The 25080-nt window shown below is 39.6% G+C and overlaps 1 protein-coding gene across 3 annotated transcripts in view; it reads right to left on the bottom strand.

Moving 5' to 3' along the window:
• The window catches only part of wdr7 (WD repeat domain 7), a 125063-nt gene that overhangs the window by 72313 nt on the left and 27670 nt on the right, over positions 1–25080 (bottom strand). For 2 of the 3 annotated variants that reach the window (XM_030435490.1, XM_030435491.1), the window contains exons 16-20: positions 18822–19055; positions 18377–18670; positions 17815–18011; positions 10236–10333; positions 3637–3780 (exon numbers count right to left, since the gene is read on the bottom strand). In XM_030435490.1, the coding sequence (XP_030291350.1) occupies positions 3637–3780; positions 10236–10333; positions 17815–18011; positions 18377–18670; positions 18822–19055 (967 nt within the window). The remainder of the gene's footprint in view (positions 1–3636; positions 3781–10235; positions 10334–17814; positions 18012–18376; positions 18671–18821; positions 19056–25080) is intronic. The other variant, XM_030435492.1, reaches the window with a different exon arrangement.

Below are 25080 nucleotides of genomic sequence, written 5' to 3'. Positions count from 1 at the left end.
TTTGTCTGATGTTTCCATATGACAGCAGAGAGTTTCTCACATCCTTTTACACAATTTGACTTTGTCCTTATACAATCCCCGCACACTAACAACAGTTAAACACAAGATGGGAATATAATTGGCTATTATTTGCAGTCTTGGTTAGAGCAAAGTTAGTTCTGCTAACCAGAGCCTGGGTATGTTTGATGGCATTTAACAGGTAGACAACAGATATACAGCACTGCCAGGTGGATCGACAGAGGCCTCATAACGATACCTTGGCATGATGAACCTAAGTGTGTTTCATATCATTCAGGAAAACTACAATGTGTGGGAGATTTTAATTGACAATAAAAATGTACATGTTATCAGAAAAAATGACAAAAGTGGTATAAGTCCATCACTCTTCTTCTCAGTTTTGTTTTCCTGAGTTACGAACGAAGAAAAGTAACATTCAAAATGTCTTGGTATCGCTTTAATAGGGCTCAAATCCAGCTGCATCACTCAGAGCCAAAATAACGGCTTATATTTATATTTAACACGAAACACAAGAGAAATATAAACCAGCTCTTACATGTCCTTGACAAAAAATTGACTGAAATGTTTATTTGCTGATACTCAACATAAACCAAGGACCTTATTCACATATATTGGTTCAATATATGGTTTCCAGAGAAGATGCATGTATGGGAATGCACTTGAAAGGACACTGAATTGTTTTTGAGCAGGAAAGAAATTCCATACAAATTTCTTTGCCATGGGCATCAACTTACCTCCGCCATCCAAATGTACAGGGAAAACTCAAACCATTAGGGGTATAACAAACAAACTGTATCTAAGCTGAGCTCGAAATCTTTATTGTGATTAAGATCACAAAAGAACAATATTAAATATCAAATATTTGACATTTGTCTTACAGCATAATAACCCAATTGTGTCAGTATTGGATCAACCTCTAGGTACAAAATTTCCAACACTGTCTTGCAGAAACCTCAAATATGACAAAATTTAAAAACATTTCGTCAGTAAGTTCCTAAATTCAAATTTAACCTTCCACCACCACTATCAATGTCTAACAAAAGTTGACCCCTCTTCTCTCTTCAGATTGCTCAATTTTCACCTGAAATACTGATGCCAACTCAAGCTAGGAAAGAAAAGGAATGCCGTCAGCTTTTCCTCACTATACCATAAACTTTAGGGTGTGACTTTTCTGGGTTTTACGATTAGTGAAACATGCTTTCCAAATGCAACTTGAAGGATTAGTGTCATTTCAAAATTACGCTTTTGGTTACTATTGCACAGAGTATGGTCGACAATGACCAATGTGGTACATACTTTTAATTAAAAAAACACTACTGTTTCTGCTCAAAACAATTGTTCCTGCTGCTAGTACTACTATTGCTACAACTTCAATTAAGCAATGGATAAAACAACACTCAAACAGGATAACACAACTAAAACAAGGTTAAAAGCAGTTGTGGAAAGTCACTAAGTTCATGTATCATAAGTACTTATTTTAGGTACAAATTTGTCGTACTTGAGTATTTCCATTTCATGTTATTCTTATTTCTATTCAACTAAATTTCAGAGGGAAATGGACTTTAGGCTGAACTACATTTATCCGACTGCTTTAGTTCCAGCACACTCCAAGACACTTTTTGTAGATTCAATTACAAAAAAGTCATAAAAAGTAAACATGAGCTTAAAAGCTATTAGAAACTACTTTATCAACTATCACTGTTGTTGCTATTCTTGCTGCTACTACTTCTACAGCTCAAAATTATTCTTGATAGCATATACTACTGACAACAATAATAATGTTTCTGCAGGGCAGTGTTTTAAGAATGAACGTAACACAAAACCTTGACACATTTTCTACAGTTGCTATTCAACTAGAGGAATCTCAGTTCTAAACGTTCCTACTTCTACTTGAAAGGAATGAGCCTGTGTCTGCATGCTTGCTGTATCTCAGTTGAAAACTAAGATATCTGACAAACTGTGTTTTAGTCTCTTGGAATTGGAACTAAAGGTTATCCACATTGAAATATACATTATTTTCCCAACAGACACCACAAATGTGGCACACTTTATTTTATTTAAAAGCACATTAATTGCATGGGTGGATGGGGAAAGAAGCCACCGTGATAAAAGTCAACATCCTGTTAAAAAAATGTTTAAAAGACAATATAAAAGCCATTCTAAAATTAAATCCAGTGCTGGTTCTGAGGTACACCAGACAGACCCCAACTTTAAGTTACAATAATTACATTTCAGTCTCTTTATGTATCCCTCTTAAAAAGTTTTATGTACAATGTTAGATTGATGTGCTGTAAGTGAAAAAAAGAGGGGTGGAAAAATGTAAAACAAGGGGAAATTCTGGTCATTGCTGAGCAAAATTTTTTACTTTTTTATGATTATTTATATATTCTTAATTCAGCCCATTTAAGTTGTTTTGTTAGCTTGACGTTTTTCCCCCTATGACACATTCCTCATTTCATCAGGTGGAAATAGCGAGCATGCAAACAGCGAGCACAGCAACAGTGAAACTGCAGGACGCATGGACTCATTCAGACGGACAGATTTAGAAACAGAAATAACAGGGTAGGTCTGCACAATACAGCCACAATTGAAAAAAGACAAAGACCAGGGCATAAGGACTGAGGTCAATACACTCTCAAACGCATCAAATATTCTTCTTTGCTGATGACACCCCTCTTTTTGTCTTTCAGTTTTGCTGCACTGGTGAACTTGTCCTGGGTTCCTACAAGTTTCATTAACTTGGACTTGAAGTGAAAATGACTCCTGACATATTATTGTGGTCAGAAGTCATAAAAATTGTAGCTGATTAACTACAAATATGCACCTTTCCACAAAATTGAGAATAGCAAGGCCGAGGAAAATTGTGATGAATATCTTGAGAGCAAAAGGTAAACATTTTACTTGACCTTTTACTTGACAACTGATTTTGTAATATATTGTGTCCCATTCTTTAAATATTTCCATATTTTAGAAATATATCAGGGACTACCACCTGTTGCAAAATATTGTAGGAGTCATTTATTTCTCGTGACCAAGTCAGATCACAGTTCCTGTGCCAGGTATTTTTCAGCATTCAAATTTAGACACTGAAAACTTTCAATTTCTTCTACTGACTGGTTTGAAAGTGTTCTGAACTCGGCTATGACGGACAGACAGATAAAAAGACAGACAGCGCTGTGGACCGAAACAAGGACAAAGACATGGCAATAAACTGGAGCTAGACACCTGAGATGAAAATCTAACACTGGCTGCAGGAAAAAACAAGACAAATGCAAGGAAAGAGAAATGAGGTGATGAGACCCAAGAAGGATAGGAACAGAAAAAAAGGTAGGGAGATAAATAACTGATGGAGTGAAGATAGGGAAGGGAAAGAACTGTGGTGGCATCAAGAGCAAGAGAGAAGACAAGAGAACAAACAGAAAAAGGAATGGAGAGGGGGGGAAATAAAAATATAACTATACAGATGGGATGGAGAGAGGGAACTAAAGGTAAGACAGAAGAAAGGAAGATAGGAAAGAAGATCTAGGAAGCAGAAGATCTCCAAAGACAGATAGGTGACTGAAAAAGAGTATGACTGCAAGAATTTCCCTAGGAGGTACCCGTCAGTTCAGTCTGTACCTTCATTGACTGAGAGGATGTTATAAGAAGCAGGGCCGGGGCTGTGGGAGCCAGGGGCCCCCTGAGGATGGCCCCCAGGCACCCCCGTAGCCCCAGCAGTAGCAGAAGTTACAGAACTGGTGTTGGCTGCGGCAGCTACAGCAGCTTGTAAAGGGAGAGAAGGAGAGAAATATCAAGAAGGAAAGAACAGGTTAGAGGGATAAGTATATATATATACACATACACACAAACACACACACATAACAGCAAATAAAGAGAAGAAACAAGCAGTCAGGAAGCAGGGGATAAGAAAATGTATTATCAATAAACAAGAACAGAAAACAATATGAAAAGAAAATGTGAAGCCATTACATGTAGAGAGAAAAATAAAGATAAAATAAAATAATTACAAAAAATGGCTTTACATAACTGGTCAAACACAATCAGGCCTGGCTGAAAATAAGCAGGCAAAACACGGGTTCCTTATTAAACTATCTTTGGAAAAAGATACTTAAAAATATGGCTAAATAAGCTCTGGACCAAACCAAAACAAGGACAACTCTGCAAAACCCAAGACTACATTAAAATATCATATGAAATATATGGAATGGTTAAAGTCAAGGAAAAATAGTGGTTGTGGTAAATAAACTATTATTTGGATATTGATAAGATTGCGAAAAGTTGTGGTTACATTCAAGTTATTAGTTTGGCAAGCTACAAAAACTTACACATCCTTATTTTACACCCTTATGCATAAACAACACATTGCCTTAGCACTGAATGTTGGCACTGGACATATCTGGAGAGTTGCTAAATTGTCCAATAGACATAAATCCCATGGACAGTGGGCTGTAGGACTAGGTGGGTAGATAAGCTGCAGAAAGTCCTATTCGAAGGATTCAAGCAAATGGATGTTTGTCAATCCATTTCATCCAAGTCTAACGTGACATAGCTATTAGGACTTGTGTAAATTATACATAAATTAATACATTCAAGGATTCAGATTCTGAGACTCTGATAGGCTAACACAGACCAACCTAGTTAATAAACAAATAATGTGCACTTTCTCCCAGTCTGACATACTCTTTTGCGCAAAATTATGAAATTTTAAATTTGTCATCTTCGAAATGTTTCAGTCTTCATCTTGGCATACATCTTCTGGACAGTTTTTTTCCCCAGTACATCAAATATAGCTGCAACTACTTTTTTTTAAAAAAGCTGATACCAAAATAGAAAATAAAAAACAACAAGTAAGCTACAAAAAATAATTAAGCAAATGACTACCATGACATGAGCAAGTAAGAGATAAACTTATAAACACAAAAGCCATAAACCAAAAAAGCATTTTCTTTTTTAAGGAAAAAGACATGAAAGGGGAATAAACCCACAGCAGAGAGAAAGACTTCCTCTGTGGAGAGAAGTGTTCATAAAAGGCATATAAATGTAAATATTAAATCAAGATGACGCTTAATATCCCAGCAAGCACTTGGTAAAGAAGTGAAAAATATGCTGTTAGTTTGGACCAATAACACCCATACAAACACAAGCTGACAAAAGGTCAAGAAACAGAACACAAAGATTTCAGACTGTGGCACTAGCATTTCATCAAACCATATTCATTGGGATCAATTTCATCCAGAACATAAATCCATATAAATCATCTTCCTGAAGGTAAACATATAATGTGCTGATTCAAACTGTATAATTAATACAGGTGTAATGGTCCTTTGTGCAAGGGCCAGAGAACTGAAACCTTTACACTGTGGAGAACAAATGATCAAGTCATTTCATATTTGAACACTTACATTTTCAAAATGCCATTAAGGCTATTTGGCATTGGTAGAAAGCCCAGCTTTTCTCACAAAAATAAATCATGTTCTTAACATAATGTACAAATATTGATGACATTAACATTTCAATATAGTTATAAACTAGGGGTGTGAATCTTCAGCAATCTAAAGAATCAATTTGATTCAGATTTCGGTTTGTGGGTGTCCAGTTCGATTCAGGATCGATTTTCAATTCAAAGCGCTTCTCTGTATGCTAAACCATTCGCTAGTGTCCTTATTCTGCTGCAATATAATATGAGACACAACTGGAAATAAAAAGAAATAATCTGCTGCTTTTTTATTTTAAAAAAAGTTAACTGAATTAATTAACAACTCAATCAATTTGAAAGCATCTAACAGTCATGCCTGTATGTGAATAACGGCACTGTTGGGTCTGGGCCGGCCATCGCTGTACAAAATGCTGAGAAGAAGCAGGGTGTTTGAGGTAAAAAAGACTGACCAGAGGTACTGTTTGAATGATATGTGTTGAATGCGGCAGTGTGTGTTTATCAGCTTGTTTATGGCTTGTTGCCATTGTCAGAAGGACTTGAAACAGTAGCAAACAAGCCCATCCACTAATGTAACATAATGTCTCGTCTGACGGCATAAAAAAGTAATCACAAAAATGGCCTGCTTAATGTTCACCTTCTAAAAAGGTAATTATTTAAAAAAAAATTAACTTCAAGATAACCCTGGCATGGGCACGCAGTTGTGTTCCGCGATTTCCTTTTGCAACAATCATGTTATTAACATTAAGATGTTGTTTTAGATTGATTTTTGACATTTATAAATCGATTCTGAATCGTAGGAGATAGAAATCGAGATTCTTATGTGAATCGATTGTTTGACCCACCCCTTTTATACACAGCAATACTCTCACTGTTCACACATAACCAGTTTAGCAGATAAATGAAACAGGTACACATTTTAAAACTTTCAAAATAGTACATATACCACACAGAAAACATGTAGCACAAACACAACAGAGTGAACAGGTGCATTAATACAAAGGACAGATTGAATGACAGTACACTGAAAAAAACACTGAGGGGAGAGCATGTTTGTGGAGCAGGTTTTCTATAGACAACAGGCGGCAGGCTGAAGCCATGCAGTGAAATCAGTGTGAAGATGAAGAGACGGACAGAGATAGAAAGGGAGAGAAACAGAAAGTAGTTGAGACCGAAATTAGAAAGATAGACAGAGAAGATGGGTAAGTGCAGTCGACAGCAGTTTGCTGCTTTGGTGCAGAAAAAATCAAAATGTTCAAATTAAACTGCTGTGTGAAGAAGTATATTTTTTGTCTCTGCTATAAGGAATCATCTACTTTAGGTCCTGGATGAATGGCTGAGGCCTTGGAGGATAGAACACTTCATAACAGGCAAGGATGTTGGTACCAATATCATAAAAACAAGCATATATGCAGATGATACTTTAATACATATTTCTAACTTGAGATTGAGACAAGATTACAAGATTATATTTAGTTCTTCTTTATCTATTGCAATGAAATATTGATGAACCATGATAAACTTAGAAAGGTTTAACAATAATTTGTATACTAAAAAATGCCTAAGACAGTCCAAGGCCACCTACATGCAGTTAACGTATAGTGTATAGGATTTAGGGGGACATAATGGCAAATGATTACGTTTTTATTAGTTCAAAATCAATAGAAAGTAAGAATTATTGTGTAATGATAAATTGTATCACTATAGAGAAGGCCTATCATGTTTTTCTTTGCATTTTTAGCAGCCATTGTAGGTTCTCTCTTAGAATGGCGGAGGGGTGTTTAGTTTGCAATCTTCAATCTCAGTAGTGGATACCACTACATCCTGCATAGCTTTAGGCTTTTTATTCTAGAAAAGAGACAATAGTGCACCTGAAACAAATAATTGAAATATGCATAGCTTGTTCAATTGTAAAGAAATGTATGCTTTTCTATTAGTCATTGCTACATTTCAAGTAAGAATTCATCTTACTCAAAGAGTGAATGTTGAGAGGTGCAACTAAAGATGATCTTCATTATCGATAAACCTGCTGGTTGCTTTCTCAATTAACTGGCTAGTAGAATGCAAAAAGGAGAGGAAAACCTGAAAGAGACATTTTAAAGTTGACAATCTTTCTTATTGTTAGTTTTTCAACTTACAGTTCAAAACCACAGATATCCATTTTAATATTGCATAAGGCACAGAAATATGGTGATTCTCTACAACTGAGAAGATGGGACATAGGAATAACTAGCATTTGGGAAAAGAAAAAAACTGTTATTAAGTAATCTTTTTTTTTTTTTAAATACATCAGCCTGATCGTAAAGTTGTATTTTTTGTCTTGCCATCCTTAGACTATTAAAGGATCATTTTGTTCTATTGAAACTTGAGTTGGTTATCTTCATTGTTTTGTCCATCCTTTCTGTGCCAAATCTGAATGCAAATATGTATGAGATACATGATAGAAGAAGATACAGAAATTCGAACCATGGAATCATCCTTTGTTCCCATCCATTTGAGGAAGTAACCGCTTTTATTAAGAGGGCCGAGGATGAGAGAAATAAAGATGTTTCCTGATAACTTCTCTGCATTAGTGCGGACATAATCGTAAATGAGTAACTGTAAGATGTTTTTAGGCAGTTAAATTGTATTCAGACACCTTTCCCTCTGTTCATCTCACTGTAAATGCTGCAGTATATCAGAGGGGCCTCCTCATTTATTTCCATGTGAAAAGAGACGGTGAGCAGGGTTAAGAGGGCTCCCCTTCACAAAGCCTCTGACACGCACACGCACACACAAACACACACACACACCAGGCTGGAGTAGCAGGCTGAGCAGAGGTCACGGCCGACCGTTCCCCCTGAATGGTGGGGAATAGGCGTGTGGCGTGAATAAGTCCACACGCTTGTCACGCTTGGCCTCCATTAAGGCGTGACAATAGCACTAAAACCCCACCTATCCCCCAACACCCGAGGGTGCCACCCATGGCATATGTGTGTGTGTGTGTGTGTGTGTGTGTGTGTGTGTGTGTGTGTGTGTGTGTGTGTGCAGTGTCTATATTCACATAGACCTGATTTTTGGTGTGTTGGAGGTATTGAGCTTGTGGTAGGTAACCTGGTGTGTGTGTGTGTGTGTGTGTGTGTGGTAGGCAGATGGTGACGGCTGGTTAAAACATCCCCTACAGTGAACCATAGCAGGTTTTCTCTGCGAAGAAAGACTCAACATTTCCTTTTTTCCCGCTTTATTGAGTTAAATTCTCCTGTTTCTTTATGTGCATCACTTGTATCTCTGTTTCCGTTTTTACAGATGTCTGATTCATCCGTCTCTCTCTTGTTGTCTCAGTCAAAGCTTAATTTATGGTTGTGGGTTTAAAGGCTTATGCCACCTATAGAGCAGGATGTGCACCTCCTTAAGACTGGGGCAATAATTAAATAATTGGGTGGTTGCAACAGAATCTGTTGCCTTGGTTTTAGGAATGTCTGACTGTACTGATGATTGGGGGAAATAAAATCAAGTAATTTACCACTGCCTTCCAATATGAATGATTTCTATTCTGGAGGCCCTTTCATCAGGACCACCTTGTCACCTGAAATGTCACACATCTGACTGTTTTCTGCCACGGCCATGATTAATGTTTGGTTATTACTTGGTTAGAGAAAGATTGTTTCCACGGTTTGATGCACAATATGTAATTTCTGCTGCTAGTCTCTCTATCAAAACAAAACAAAGACATTTCCCAAGTGTTTGATGGTGAGGGCCGGCATAGTCACTGCTCAGCTGCTCAGAGCTGACCAGCTCTAGAGGGAAGAGTTGAGTGCAGAGCCAAAACATCTGAAGGAATAGACACCCAGGGCCCTATTTAGACAATCTACGGCGCTGTATCTAAAGTGCAGCACACTAGCGTGTTCAGGGCGTATCCTAATCCTTTTTGCTAGTTAAACCGCGGATAATCTTAAAGTCACAAAGTGCAGCGCAAAGAGGTGGTATGTAGACTCTCAATTGGTCAAGGGTGTGATTTGGGTGGAATTTTTAAATGAGGAGGAGGTACACCCTCTGTGTGGGCGCAATACTCATTAAAAATGATCATCCTGATCAATAACAGGTGGGATGAGAGGGGAGAAATATGTCCTTAATGAGGAAAATATGAATGATACGCATCGCATCGATCCTCCAGCAGCAGAAACGGTGTGTGTATCTCCACATTAACGTGTGTATTTGTGCACCATGAACAGCTGATAAACCTCAAAGGAGAGTCAGGAGTTTTAAATCATCAATGGGGCGTTTATAACTACAGTTTTTAGTTATGCTGATTGAATGTGCCATGATATGTGTTACACAACATTACTGCGTTCATGGAAATATCTAAAATAACTGAAAGCAGCCTCTCAAATCATCAGTCAATCAGTAGAAATATATGTTACTTTAAGGACAGTCCGAATATTTCCAGTATGAGTCTCTGAATTTGTGGCAACTATGAATCAGCCTCTCCACCAATGAATTCCATTAAGATCCACCCAGAAATGTACAGAACGCCATGACCCCATGTAAGTGCATCCCGCGGTCTGTAGTTACAACAACTCCACCTTAATGTCAAAAACAGCAGAGCATCCCTTTAAAGTCCTGCTGACCGAGGAAACAGCAGCAGCTTCCTCCTGTGATATTTCTGGTTTTTTTTTTTCGTGAACTCTCTGTGGGTTTTATTGCCGGTGGGCAGCATTATCAAACCCCCGCCTCTCCTCCCTCCCACCATCCCCGCAGGGCCCTGGGGGTGTGTGAAGCCAGTGCCCCCTCCTTTTGTAGTTACCTTGTTTGATCTGGGCCTGTAGCGCCGGGTTGGAAGGCTGAGGGGGGCCAGCCGGCGTCCTGCGAGGAGTCTCCGGGGTTCCTCCTGGTCTGGGAGGCCTGGAGGAGGATCACAAAGAGGAGGTATGAAATATTAAAAAGGAGCAAGGAGGAGAGAGGAGGGCCAACAAACATACACAGACACACCATAATAATAAAAAAAAAAAGTCAGTCACAGAAACACACACATACCTAAAACCAGGCTTTTTTAGTTTGGTTTCCTGAAATCAACAGCTTGAATTTTACACAAACGTGTGTGCGTGTGTGTGCGTGTGTGCGTGTGTGTGTGCGTGTGTGCGTGTGTGCGTGCGTGCGTGTGTGTTTGTTCTCAGGCTCCAGCCTATTGAATTTTGGGTGGAGGACACAATCCTGAGTCTGAACAGACTGGAGGCGTCTAACTCTCAGAGACACACAAACACATCCAATACAACAATCAATGGAGTGATCAATAACAGTTGCCAGGCTACAAATCACTGCCACACATCTCTAGCATTTGCAGTTAAAAAGGGCCTAAAAGTCTACTGCATTGAAGTTTAGAGAAGCGACAAGAGGGTCGGGGTTAGGAAGTGTTAGTAGTCAATTAATAACTTTGATCGTTCTTGGGATTCTTCATTTTTTTTTATCCATTTTAAGTGCTTAATATTACTCTATTTGTGGGATTTATATGCCCCTTTTCTTGTAGTCTTTTGATTTGAAATATATTTGAATTGATTTAACATCAGTCATATAACACTTTTAGTGAATGAGAACAGCATTTGTGTTAAAAAAGAACTGAGAGCAGTGGAGTGGTGCTATGTTTATGGGTCGGATGGTTAATTCAGGATAATATTAATTTCAACGACACAAATTCCAACAACAAAGTCATGTCTTAAAGGAGAAGTAGACAAGAGGGTAATCGTTTATGGCTAGAGCTATGTTTACTTGAACCTTAAACTTCCACTAGTAATCAGAATACCAGCCCATCAGTATAAAAATGCTTAATGTAACCATCTCAGTCAAAGTCTGATGTGATCCCAGCTGATCCGAATGAATTTTTAATCACATCAAGAGGAGTTTAGTAAACCTTTGATATCTGTTCAATAGGAAAATATTGGCACTTTATAACCACGTAAACACGTTATCTGATGTTCAGCTTAATTTGAAAAAAGTAGATTCTTTCTGTGCATGTTTACCTCGTTGTTAAACGGTTCAATGGTCAGAATATTACAAACAACCACCGTTTAAAATGTGAACAAAGCTGGAATCCACCGAACCAAAGACACAAATATTGTTCCTAGGACACAATATGGGTGCATCCTAAAAATGTAATTAGCCTAGGAACGAACGCAAGAAATAATTGGATTTTTTTCAATAAAGTTGGAATAGTTGTGATATCTCTAGCTTTTCTGTATAAATAATTATTATTAGAAAGTGCCAACACACACATAAAATCATTTTATACAGAGCTACAGAGAACATCCAGTGAGAACTATTCCATACAACAGAGCACAAGAATATGTGCACCTGCATGCCCCCCACATCCCCACCCGACTCACACACCTGCTCTCACTGCCATTCACTGTAACACACAAAAAACACGTTGACAACCTCTCTCTCTCACTCACTTGTACACACACCTTTATGTCTCTGTGGCGTACACAAAGAAACACACGGCCTCACTCATAAGTACAAAGTCTACAAATTCCAATAAAAACATATTAACAGCAATTCATCAAAGAACTAATTAGAGAATATTTTCGCTCATTTTCAAGCCACATGCCATACTGGAATTATCTTAAAAGAGGCATTGGTGGCAGCAGTTTTGCCTGTATATTCTGACCCCAGGGTAATCCCTTTCCTAAAATGACTGTGATGTAAGAGAAGGCAGATAAATCTGGGTTGAGCTTGGCTAAAACAGGTACTGGGTACAGATAATGTACTGTATGAGTATCATATAAATAAAATGTGTTGACATGCATTCTCCTGATGAAGAAAAAAACATCTTTTATAAAGAACTTGTGTAAATAGTATGACTCCTACTCTTGTGTCTAAAGAACATTAACCTGAAGCTAAATTCCAATACCATTCTGGAATTAACTTTCTAATAAATAATATTTACAGCAACTGCTGACAAACCTAGATTAATTTAAGACTTTAATTCATTAACTTCCCGTTAGTCCCAACTGCTGGTTTCAGCTTGCACAGTCTGAGTTCAAACATGGATACAGATGAAGGTGAAATGGCTTACGCCTAGAAAGAATATTTCAAGTTCAACTGAAGCTGGCTTCAGGAGTCTGTAAAGGTATCTTTAAAAGTTATGTATTTTTAGTAGAAAATTCCACAGACAGTGTTTTCTTCTTGAACTGTTTAACTTCTTGTTAAACCACAGTCTGCAACAACAGGATAAGAACAGAAATGATTTAATACACTTTTTAAAAAATCATTCTTACATGAAACTGTAGTTGAGTTATGACCACCAAACCTAATTTTACTCCTCAGACTCAATGTGTTGATGTGAATTACATTTGATATCAGACTTTATCGAGCTAAATAAATTCAGTATGTGGGTTGACAGTGGAGCTCGTGTTGTTATCGGAATGCTGCTTTTTGCATCTGCATGTGTAACGTGTGCACAGGCCAAGAACTGGGGTTTAGGGCTGTTATCTAAATAAAATCTAAATCCATCTAAATCATCCACATTAGTTGATTCAGATCAAACCAAAGAAAATAAATCTCACTTCGAATTTCTGCAGTGTTTAAATGCACCTCACAATTGGATGGCATTTGGCAAGTCAAACTTAACAGATTAAGATGGAACTGTCGGGCAGATGGATGATGTACTGTATGCATTTATTGGAAAGTAAAAATCAACCCATATTGGCTTGTGTAGATTATGAGTCTTTAAATGTGTCCTATCTTCAGTTTATCTTCAATCTGAAACTGTCCTCACCTGCTTTGCAAGCACACAGTGCTGCTACTGTAAATAATAAATGCAATTCTATGGAGAAGGAAAAAGGCTACTCCATACATACCCTTCATCTTCACTGAAGTAAACATTGCGCATGACCTCTGTTCAGAGTGAGGCCCTTGTCAAACCATAAAACAGCTAAATCTTACAGAAACAGAGAGAGAAAGCTATGTTGCCGCTTCTTTAGTTGGTTTACACAGACATACTCCACAACAATAATGTGCTGGCAAAGAAGGAGCTTAATATGATTTGCACAATAAGTAACTATTCCTGTAGACGAGCGCGGGGCAAGAAACAAGCAAAGTAAATTGGAAATTTTAGTGTTTTTTATGTCTTATATTGTCCTGGTGAGTTCCCAAAAGGGAAGGGAGGAGCTTGTTCCACAGACAGGCTCAAGTCCTCAGCCAGAGCTTGGTGAGTGTCTTGGATGTTGTGATGAAATACTAAAAAAAAAACTACGAGTTCAGGAGCACTTCTTTTCAAACTTCACCACACAGTGAGGAAGCTTTCATAAATGTAAGATAGCGAACATGAAAAAGCCAAAAACCCAAACATGTTCAAATATTTACAGCAACAGGTTTGGTGTCTCAAAGTGGAGGCAGCTCGAGAGAAGATCCTTGTTTGAGTTTTAAAAAGAAGGCTTCAGCTTCCTCCTGTAGTTGAGCAATCAGCTCCTCTGATCTGGACATACCATGGAGGAGGAGTTTTTTTTTTTTGTAAGAAAGTAATAAATAGCTTTGAAAAGTTTTTCAGGCTTTGCTGTGTTTTCTGTCTTGCTGCTCTTGGTGACCGTGGTGCTCTTTGTTTTTGATATTCTTGCTGCCATTTCCTGTTTATCACCTCCGTCCATCTCTGGCCAGTTTTGATTAAGGGGCCGTCCAGACGGGCGAAAACGATCTTTCTTTCCTCTGTCTTCCTCGGCATCGTTTCAAGAATATTTGCGTCCACACGGATCCACTGAAAACGACCGAAAACGCTGTAGTTCATATTCCAGGCCTATAGGTGGCGCTTGACATTGACCAAAAACGGAAAAGAAGACACGGAGCTTGCGCATTCAGCTTGCGCGCTGTAAACAAACAGACAGTAGACGGAGAAACCGAACACAACAAGAAGAAGATGAAAATGGCTAGTGCAGGGAAACCAGAATCGTTTGTGTGGACCGTTAATGAGGTCGCACTGCTGCTGCGACTCACACTCAACTACAAGGCGAGTAAGTTGCAAGAAAGGCTCAATATCTTCTGCGGCACGAACACAAGCATGTGCGTTTTCCCAAAAGAGCGTTGTCGTCTGGACGGGGCCTAAGATGCAACACAGGTTTTTCGGTATTTCTGAATGGTCAAATCAATGACAGCAGCACAAGAGGAGAGATTCCACAATAGGTGGACACAGCCATAGTTTTATTGATGGCCTGCTTTAAACACAGGAAATATGGTTGTGACCATTATTGAAAGGAGTCTCAATTAGGTTGCCTGGTATTTATTACTGTCCTGAGAAGTGTCCTGAGAAATTAAGGCAGTAAAATGTTGGCTATAGACCTGAAAAACCCTTAATTTGTTTATGGAAAGTTAAGGGTTAGACTCGGGCTCAAGGACTTGAGACTAACTTTGGCAAGACTTGAGACTTGATTTGAACTGGTCTAGATTGACTTTAGACTTGATTTGGAATTGTTGTTAAACTCGAGCCTTTATGTGGAATTGCCTTCAAGGACATCAGATTTGACTTGGGGCTCTCTTTGAAAAGCCTTGATATTTTACTTGGGACTTCCCTCTGTGACCTGAGACTTCGAATAGACTTGCCATCAACTGACTCACTTGACTTTGACTACATTTCTTTTTATCATTATTATTTTTCAAGTATTTTTTGGGCCTTTTGGCTTTATTGATAGGACAGCTGAAGACTTGGACAGGAAACAGGATGAGAGAGAGAGGGGGGGAGTGACACGCAGCAAAAGGGACCCGGGCTGGGAGTCGAGCCCGCGTCCGCTGCAGCGAGGACAAAGCCTCTGTACATGGGACGCTCCACCCACTGAGCTAAACGGCGCCCCGACTACATTGTTTTTAAACTAGCTTTGAGATTTTCAGACTTGACCTGGAACTGGCTTTAAGGATGCAAGACTGGACATTACCCTAAGACTTGACCCAAGTATTTGAGAACAGCATCTTCAGTCTTGACTTGAGACTGGCTTTAACAGGACTTGAAACTTGATTTGGACTTTCTCGATTGACTGAAAATGTAAATTGGATTTGCACTCAAGGATTTTAAGATTCAACTTGAGACTGGTTCTGACAAGATTTGGCATTAAAAACTTAACTTGAAAGTCCCTCAAACTCAGCTAGAACCTTTCCTCCCAATATATCTTTAAAAATGCAACAGAAGAAAGGGGTAGCAGCAACTGTAGGATGCGTGGCCTTGTGGCTATGTAGTGTATGACATGGGGGGTCAGTTGACACAAGCGGAGGACGACCAGCCCCTGCTCGGTGTAACATGGACAGAGAGGTAAATCTGGGGGTCAGAGCTAACATGTTGAGCCAGTTTTATTTAATAAATATGATTAAACACAAAGACTGAAAACAGGTCACAAATCATAGAAGGCTGATAAAAACAAAAAAAAAAACATTTCACCACATTTCTCCCTTACACATTCCCCCCCCTGCCCCTCTCCAGTTTCAAGTCATAGCATTTTCCACTATGACTCCTCCTCGCTTGCCCTCCCTGCAGGGTTATCCTGAGCCGGGCTGACGAAATGATGAAATGTTGTGTTGGTGTTACAGCAGCAGGACCTCGACCTCTGTGTTAAATCTTTCACAACACAATGAGGTCTCAGACAGACTAAACAATCAGCGCCACACACACACACACATACACACACATAGACACACACAGACACACAGACTTGACAGTAGTTTTACTGCTGGTATCATTGTGTATGTGAACAGTGTCTTTATTTTTGTGCTTTAAATTCAGTGACTGGTCTCACTTGTTTGGGTTGTTATTTTGTTTTTCAGCTAGAATCACTAATGATGGATGGGGGGGGGCGTGTTTTTCTGCCTCGAAAATCCAGATATCTTTAGCTTGGGTTTAACTCTAGTTTTGATATCTTGATATCTTGATGCTTTGGCTAAAGCATTCACTAATATTTAAACTAAACGTTCCTTAAAGTTACACTGTCTGGATGATCTATGATCAGAGCCTATGCTTAAATCAAATGCATGGCTCTGTTTTTGTGAGCAGTGCTCCAAACATTCTGAAGCACTGTGGACTGATTTCCTAAGTCGTTTCATCAACATGCTGCCCTGTTGCTGTGAGTTTCTGGACAATGACCTTTGTATTCTCACATACAGCTTCTCTTTAGCAATATCCTGTGACAATGTGAGCTTGCAATGTCTTTGGGGCCTCAAACACAGCATACTTGTGGTGTGATGACCAGCGAAAGAAGCGAGATGGTGGCTACTCAAGAGGTTACTGTAGCTGCTATACGATCAATTACATCAGAAAAGTTAATTTAATTAAAAGCAGAGCAACTTGGGGGCAGAAGAGCTCCTTAAAGGGATATTCCGGTGTAAGTTTAATCCATGGTCTAAATCACTGTGAAACTGTGTTAGACTCCCTCTCGAGAGATCAAGTTAGCAGACCGCTAATTTACGGAGTTTTATCAACCTCAGAAACGACCGCACGACAACAATACACTGCAGTAAATGGATCCAAATATAAAACCCCACCAAAAAGCCACAAATAATGCTCAGAACAGCACCAAACTTCAGCAACAGTACAAATAGGGTCTCAGCACATAGTCTGGAGCATCTAACCCCCGCTAGCTTAGCTGGATTTCTATTGTGAAGCTAAAAACAGATTTCAACTCTCCTCCATCGGCTTCCGGGTCGGGGAAGTCCCAGCACGACGATTACCGAGTGCGGTTAGAAATGCTCAATTCCGTTCTTTTCCCTGTCCGCTCTCAATAATAACTGTTAGAAACTGGCAGGTAAGACACATATGAACTTTGATTGCTTTTCCATGGAGTCATAATCATACATTTTCATCCATGAGCCGCAGAACTCTACTGCACTCGGTAATCGACTCGTCGGGACTTCCCGTCAACAGGAAGCTGCTGCAGAAGAGTGGTAAATTAAGTCAGCTTTTCAGTAGAAATCCAGTTAAGCTAGCGGAGTTTTAATGCCCCGGACTATGTGCTGAGACCCTATTTGTACTGTTGCTGAAGTTTGGTGCTGTTCTGAGCATTATTTGTGGCTTTTTGGTGGCGGTTTATATTTGGATCCATTTACTGCAGTGTATTGTTGTCGTACGGTCGTTTCTGAGGTTGATAAAACTCCGTAAATTAGCGGTCTGCTAACTTGATCTCTCGAGAGGGAGTCTAACACAGTTTCACGGTGTGTTAGACCATGGATTAAACTTACACCGGAATATCCCTTTAACAAGCTTGACTAACACTTCTTATATGTTATTGCACTACAATATATACATACACATCCCGTTGAAGTTCAATCTAAAAATAGATTGAAAGGCGTGTGTGTGTGTGTGTGTGTGTGTGTGTGTGTGTGTGTGTGTGTGTGCGCGTGTGTGCATGCTTAAACAGTACCTGGCTGGTGCTTTCTTCATGTGCTCTCCGACAAAGGTGGCGTTGGTCATGCCCATCAGAGTGTTGGCCAGTGAGATTACAGACAGCAGGTGTTGTGTGGTAACAGCCCTCGAGACGCCATACGTCCCCTTCCCCACGATGTCCGTCAGAGTCAGCTTCAGACCTGTCGCCAGGGACAACTGCCGCAGCAAGGACTCCTGGGAAACAGAGGTAGACATATGAACCAGGGACCTGTGACGTAGACGGTCAACATGAGTGACCAATGGAGCGATCTTTATAAAGTAAACCTTTTCACTTTTTCTACAGACAGACCTGACACCCTCTGCATTGTCTGCAGGTGCTCTGTGATCATAGAGAGGAAGCAGCTGTGTGTGTGTGTGTGTGTGTGTGTGTGTGTGTGTGTGTGTGTGTGTGTGTGTGTGTGTGTGTGTGTGTGCAGCTTAGGAACTACAACATGACTGATGCGTAATGAATATCAAATAATCTAAAATCTTTACAGGTGTATATGATGAATCCTGCTCAGAATGCTCATGGGACACAGGTGGCAGCAGACAGACAGTACCTTGAAGGTGGGCAGCATGAGGGACATGTGACCTCCTCTGGAGATAAGGCCGAAGGAGATGGGGCAGTGTGGTCTGAGCATGCCCAGTCGCTCTAAACAGATGCCGTCCAGCTGTTCGTTGAGACCCCAGGCGTGCAGGCAGGACATGAAGAGTTTAGCCGTGTCCATGGTCAGATTGTACTCTAGCAAACTCAGAGACTTGGACTTCTCCTCTCGCCTCCTCATCTCCTCCTCCTCCTCTTCATCCTCATCTAGTAGGTGCTCCTTGATGGTCTCCTTCATTGTCTCCTTCACCTGGTAACATAAGATATAAAAAATAAAAAAAATAGGATAAATATAGGAGACAAAAAACAAGCAAAAAATCTTGAAAATATACATACAAACAGACATAATATAACACAGTCTAAGTTTTATAATCTTCCTAGAAAAAATGCTGTTTACTGACTTGTTTGAAGATCTTGTTGGCCAGGAAGGACCCCCCCTTGTCGGCCCCAGCCTGGCTCTTCTGTAGCGTCTCTGGAGACACCAGCGTGGGGTTGGGTCTCTGGGCTTCCTCTGTCAGCAGCTGGATGATTACCGCCTCCACGTCAAAGAACAGCACGTGCATGTCAGGGTCCGTCAGGTTGGTCTTCATCGCCTGGACCACCAGAGCATTATGGGAGTATTTTGGCAGGTTGCCCTTGAAGAAAGAGAGAACATTTTCAAAAAATAAGACTTAAATGAAATAGTAATGAATGTTTGTCTGTCACTGTTTCCTAGTTTGTGCCCGCAGTGGGCTTTGTTCCTATAGGAAAAACATTAAGATTCATGAGAGTCAGATGGCAGAGCTCCCTCTGGGCACATATTCAATCTGTCACCTGACCAACCAGTCACAGTCCATATGTCCTTCCTTATGACTAGTCACATATTGAAGGCACTATGTAGGGGGTGACTGATTTTTTAAGGGGAACACAATAGTCTGAAGTAGGAATTGATTAATTGATATTTTGTGAAACGTCCTATCGTTGCTGATTAATGAGCCAAGCTAACACTATGTCTAGAGTAAAAGAGAACTTGAAAATTGGCCCACTTCATCTGTTGGGTGGGAAGGTAACAGCACCAGATGGCTCTAAAATAATTTTCAAAACCTTCAATTCACAGTGTCATCTGTACTCATTCTGAAATGGATTATTTAAGCCTGAGGCAAAGCTTACTCAGGGACGGGACTCAACAGTGTATTTTCTTAAAAAGGGATGCTCCAAAGATCTAATGTACTCACAAATTGGGTACCTTGTGAGCGACATAAATAATTGACAAAATGTAAGCAGCAGAAGCTTAGATATTCTGACTTTTAGTCTGTAATACACAATGAATCCATTTACATTTCCCAAATTGCAACTGAATCGTGTTCTCTCTGCCCGGTAAACATTCATGTCTTTTAAACTCCACGCTAGCAGCTTGTAAAACAAGATTTTTATTATAGATTGCAGCATCTAATCCCAAACTGAGATAATCTGTAACTGAAGACGTTGTCTGGGTTATTTTCTCAGATTTGACAAAGATCCTCAGAACAACAGAAGAAAAGTTCAACTACTTTCACAAGTAAGGTAGACCTTACCACGATGACATAACGATCTTCATGTGTATAATCAGCAGGGTGTCCACACTTAAGGTGTCACTTATAGTGGCTTTCACTGCAAGTGACACCATAGAACAGAGTTCTGTTATCCACTGTTGACTTGCTGATTACTGCTAAATATAATCTCGTTTCAGAGAACTTAATCAAAAATCCAACAAGGACTGTGAACCAACACACACACACACACACACACACACACACACACACACACACACACACACACACACACACACACACACACACACACACACACACACACACAACCACATACCATTAGCTGTAATTGCCACTAATACTAACGTATTGCTCGATTTGAATTGTATTAGTAGAGACACCTGCATGGAGCTGTGTGTAGGACAGTGCTGTTTGTTTGCATGTTAATGACCTGATGACAGCAATCAGACAACTGTGATCCTGTTCGAGTCTTACTGTCACTGAGGGAGGGAGGAGTGTTTGTTGTTTGACATACAGTTTGAGGGGTCAGGACGCCTCATTAATTACCCGATAAAATCAGTTATCCAGCTTTTGCACAATTGATTGGATTTCTGCCAAGTCTAAAATATTGTTCGACTGTCTGCAGTTTGGGCAGTACCACGATAATGGCCTCATGGCTGCTGTCAAAAGATCTGTTATGATCCGTAGTGGTGTTTGAATATTTTTATAGTAGCATTGAACGCACTGGGGCTAAAATTGTAGTCTTGAGACTGCTTTAATTTAAAAGTGAACTTCCGTGCTGATCAGACACAGTACTGTCTAATGCCATCTGTTGAGGATAGAGCCATCTTATCTCAGGGTTCGTACACATTTTTCAAGGTCAAATTCAAGCACTTTTCCAGCACTTTTAAGGGTCATTCCAGCACTTTATCGCTGGGGTAAAATACATATCTACAGGAATATATATACTCATGATTATTTTTTTCACTTTTCATCAAAATTATGTACATTGTATTACACTGTCAACATCTAAAATGATGTTTCATAATAGCAAAAACTTTAGAAATTAAAGGAGAACACAAAGTTTTATCCAAAAAAAGGGAAGCCACTTGGCGTTCTTCAGGCACACTTGCACCAAGACAAAGAGAGACCTGAGAGCACCCTGTAATTTTCTTTTTTGACATAAACTTTTATACGCTGTTCGCTTATTCACCAAAGTTTATTAATATTGAACGTGTCATTAGTCCAAATTGCATCAAATTCACCTTCTCGTCAGCCATCTTTCTCTATTGCTACTAGGATGACACACACACACACACACACACACACACACACTGATTTTATTTCTCCTTGTAAAAAGCAAATTATCCAGTCTGATCCCAATGTTGCCAAGACACAGAGTTATATATACTTTCAAGCACTTAAACTAAAATCCAAGCACTTTTCAGACCTTGAAAACACAACATTGAAATTCAAGCACTTTCAATGATTTCAAGCACCCATACGAACCCTGTTATCTGAATAAGCTTGGGAATGCGAATTGTCACAGGAAAAAAGTGACAAGAGGCTACGTGTTTACATTCTGACTTCAATTGCTTTAACTTTGCACAAAACGACTACTGTCCAGGAAATAAAGAATATATAAATTTGAGAGACACTTGATGGTTTTTAGCAGTTTTTTAATGTTTCTGTGTGTATAGCAATGCTTCTGTTCTGGATGTCTTTAATAATTGTTTTTGGAATTATAATTTGTTATTATAACATTTGGAAAAAGGAAGCTCATTAAGGTGAACTGAACTGGGTGACTGAGCTGTGGAGAGTCCTGACTGACTGAGAGACACAATACACCTGCAGCTGGGAGACACACACACACACACACACACACACACACACACACACACACACACACACACACACACACACACACACACACACACACACACACACACACACACACACCCTAAGGGAAGATTTTTCTGTCAAAGTTGTGACAAGTGAGTGAGTGAGTGAGCGAGCGTGTGTGTGTGTGTGTGAGAGAGAAAATGGGAGCTGAAACAAGTCGCAGCAAGTTCATGGGCATTCATGTACCAAAGCTACACAATACAATACAATAAATGCAGATTTATGAATTAATTACAAGAGCCAGTTGGTCTAAGCATAAGTCTTTCCCACAAAGAAAGTCAACAGAACACAGTGTCTGCTCCAATGACAAAGATAGTCAGTGAAAGCCAGCTGACACGTCATGTTATCTGTGAACACTATGATACGGCCTCAGTGAACACAGTTTTTGTTCTGTTAAAGGTCTTGGATTTTTTGACATTTGTGCCCCCCATCCCTGTTATAGTGTGTGTGTGTGTGTGTGTGTGTGTGTGTGTGTGTGTGTGTGTGTGTGTGTGTGTGTGTGTGTGTGTGTGTTTGTGGTCTCTGTCTTAGTGTGTTGTTTTGGTGGATGAACACTGCCATCATAAGGCAACCAGCCACATTACACACACATACACACAGTAATAAGCATACACATGTTGTTGGTTTGGTAACTGACCTGAAATTAGAGGTTTCCTGAGGCTGGCGCCGCACAGCTAGAGAATTTAGAAGTGACCGTGTTTGGTTTGTTATATGTCAATTAGACAAGATTGTGAACAATTTCTCTGAGATTTACAGACTTACTCTTGTCATGTGTATTTTCTGTTGTTGAAAACTGATGTTTCTTACTATACATGCACACACGCACGCACGCATACAAGCACACACACACACACACATACACACACACACACACACACACACAGTGTCCTATAGCTCCTGGGCAGTAGGTCTAAAGGTCATCGTCCTGCAGGGCCCTTCTGGCAAACACCACTGGAGTCCAAAACACACAAGCACACGCCAACACACACATAACACACACACATATCAGATGCACACACCGAACATAAACATGAGGAAAATTCTTTCGACATCTCTCCATAAAACACCGATGTATCTACACACTTCACCTGTTCAACTGAACCTTAAGGGCAGCTGGTATACAGGCACAGAATGGAATTAAGTCATGCAAAAGAAGGTACCGATGAATATTGTTGGTTTGGCCTTAATGATGATGTTCTGAAAACATAAAACTGTAATGCATGTTCTGACTTCGTGTTATTCTATTATTTGTAGTAATGCTGGGAAAAAATCTGACAAGTATCCAAAAGAGTCAAATCCCTAATCCTTTACTTCTTCCCTTGTTGTCCAAAAGCTAGTAAAAGCACATCAGTGAGCCACAATGTTGCACTGAGTTACATGTTCCTTCATTAACATGAATACACACAGGATAGTTAATTTAGACTAAATCCCACGTACATCCATCCTGCCACCCTAAACACTCACTAGGGCACCTCCTGTTTGGAGAACACTCGATAAAAACTATAGAGACCAGCCGTTTTCAGAAAACTACTGAGGCTTTTTGTGAAATTGTAATGGTCAAGATTTACGTTTTAAGCAGGTACCATCTGGGCTTGGGTTTAAAAGCAACAGAGAAGAGAGAGATATTGAGAATGAACACATTGTTGGTTTTGGTGTTTCCATTAGATTAGTTGATTAAAAAAAAAAAAAAAGAAAACGTATTCTTTAGAAATATTTTTCACAGACAACCAAGATTAAAAAGAGACTACAGCTACTCCAGCCATCCCATGAAAGCTTGTACCAAATGTTATAACAATCAACCTAACAGTAACAAACCATTATGTTGGTATCTGTACTGAACTTAGTAGAACTTAGTAACTTAGGTATAGCTGACACTGGTGTCAAAATGATATTTAACCCCAGGCGTTGAATTTTTAGGTTGGAGGGGAATTTATGCGTCATGGAAGGTTTCTTATTATTGCAAATGTACAGCTTTGGTTAACACATTCAAGAATGGAGCTATTCTCTAAGAACATACAGACTTGAGGCCGGTGAACCTAAATAAATATTCAATATTTATTTTGAGCCAAGACAAGTTTAACGGTGTGTTTTTTCACGCCCATTCAAAAAGAAAAAAAGCTTAACTTAACTCTTTTTAACTTTAATTTGCCATGTGCCATTTTCTTCTCTACACTTCTTCCATTTTCACTTTTAAGAATTGGCTGCAACTAACAATTGTTTTCATTGTCAATTAATCTGTTGATCATTTTTTTCAAGTAATTGATTAGTCTATAAAATGTGGACAAGTGGACAAAACAAGGTTGAGGACATCATCTTGGGCTTTTGGGTAACTGACGAACATTTTTTAACCAAAGATATTTTGACAAGTAGACGTAAATACAAAATTCAATTTGCAAGCTAACTATTTTTAAATGTCGTTGACTGACTGAAATGAATAAAAACCAGAAAATTGCATTCGCATTTATTTAGCTGAGTGAATTGTGGCAGATACATTTTCTTTCCATTTTCCAGTAATTGTTTTGAGCTCTAGTTTTATTTGTATTTTTACTTCAGGTGGCGAACACATTTATAGATCAGCAGGTTGCGCAAACCCGCCAGGGGACAAACTCAAAGTCATACATCGACTTCCTCACAAACACAAACAGAAACATGAGCGACAACAAACATCAGCTGTAAACACACACATAGTGGGCTTGGAGCTGGCTGGGTTTAATGTTTGGGTTGATAGTCTGACATTTCACGGTCATTATCTGTCATTACACACATCAGGGGGGTACACACTCTCACACACACCGGGCAGAGTGGGTGGGTTTGACCCATAATTTGAGTGGATATGAGATAGAAATGACACAGTGGTGGGAGGCAGAGCTGAGAACAACAGTGATGTATTTCTGATAGAACAGCCAGAAAAGATTGCAGCTGTCGGCCTTTTCACAAAAGAGCTGTGATTACGGGCGGTTATGGTGGGGAAACCCTGGGAGACACCTCCAATAAAACAAACGCACAGGAGAAAAATAAGTAGCAGAAAGGTTATTTGCTGCAAGGAGAGAGAAGAAAAGGACAAACGGAAGGGGAGATCGTGAATGCTGAGCTAAATGGCTTCTAAGTGGAACTGTAAAAGTCAAACTGTACGAGCAGCAGAACGAAACGCTGTTCAGACACTAAATTATTCAGAGCATTTGTTTTCTGGGCCGGGAGGCTCAGGTGGGCGGGGTCACTCCGTCAGGGCAGATCAGATCATCGGAGTCTG

Source organism: Sparus aurata, chromosome 12 (genome assembly GCF_900880675.1).
Source record: "Sparus aurata chromosome 12, fSpaAur1.1, whole genome shotgun sequence".
Lineage (NCBI taxonomy): Eukaryota > Metazoa > Chordata > Actinopteri > Spariformes > Sparidae > Sparus > Sparus aurata.
Note: the sequence above shows the minus strand (reverse complement) of the source record. Positions and strands in the feature narration are given on the sequence as shown.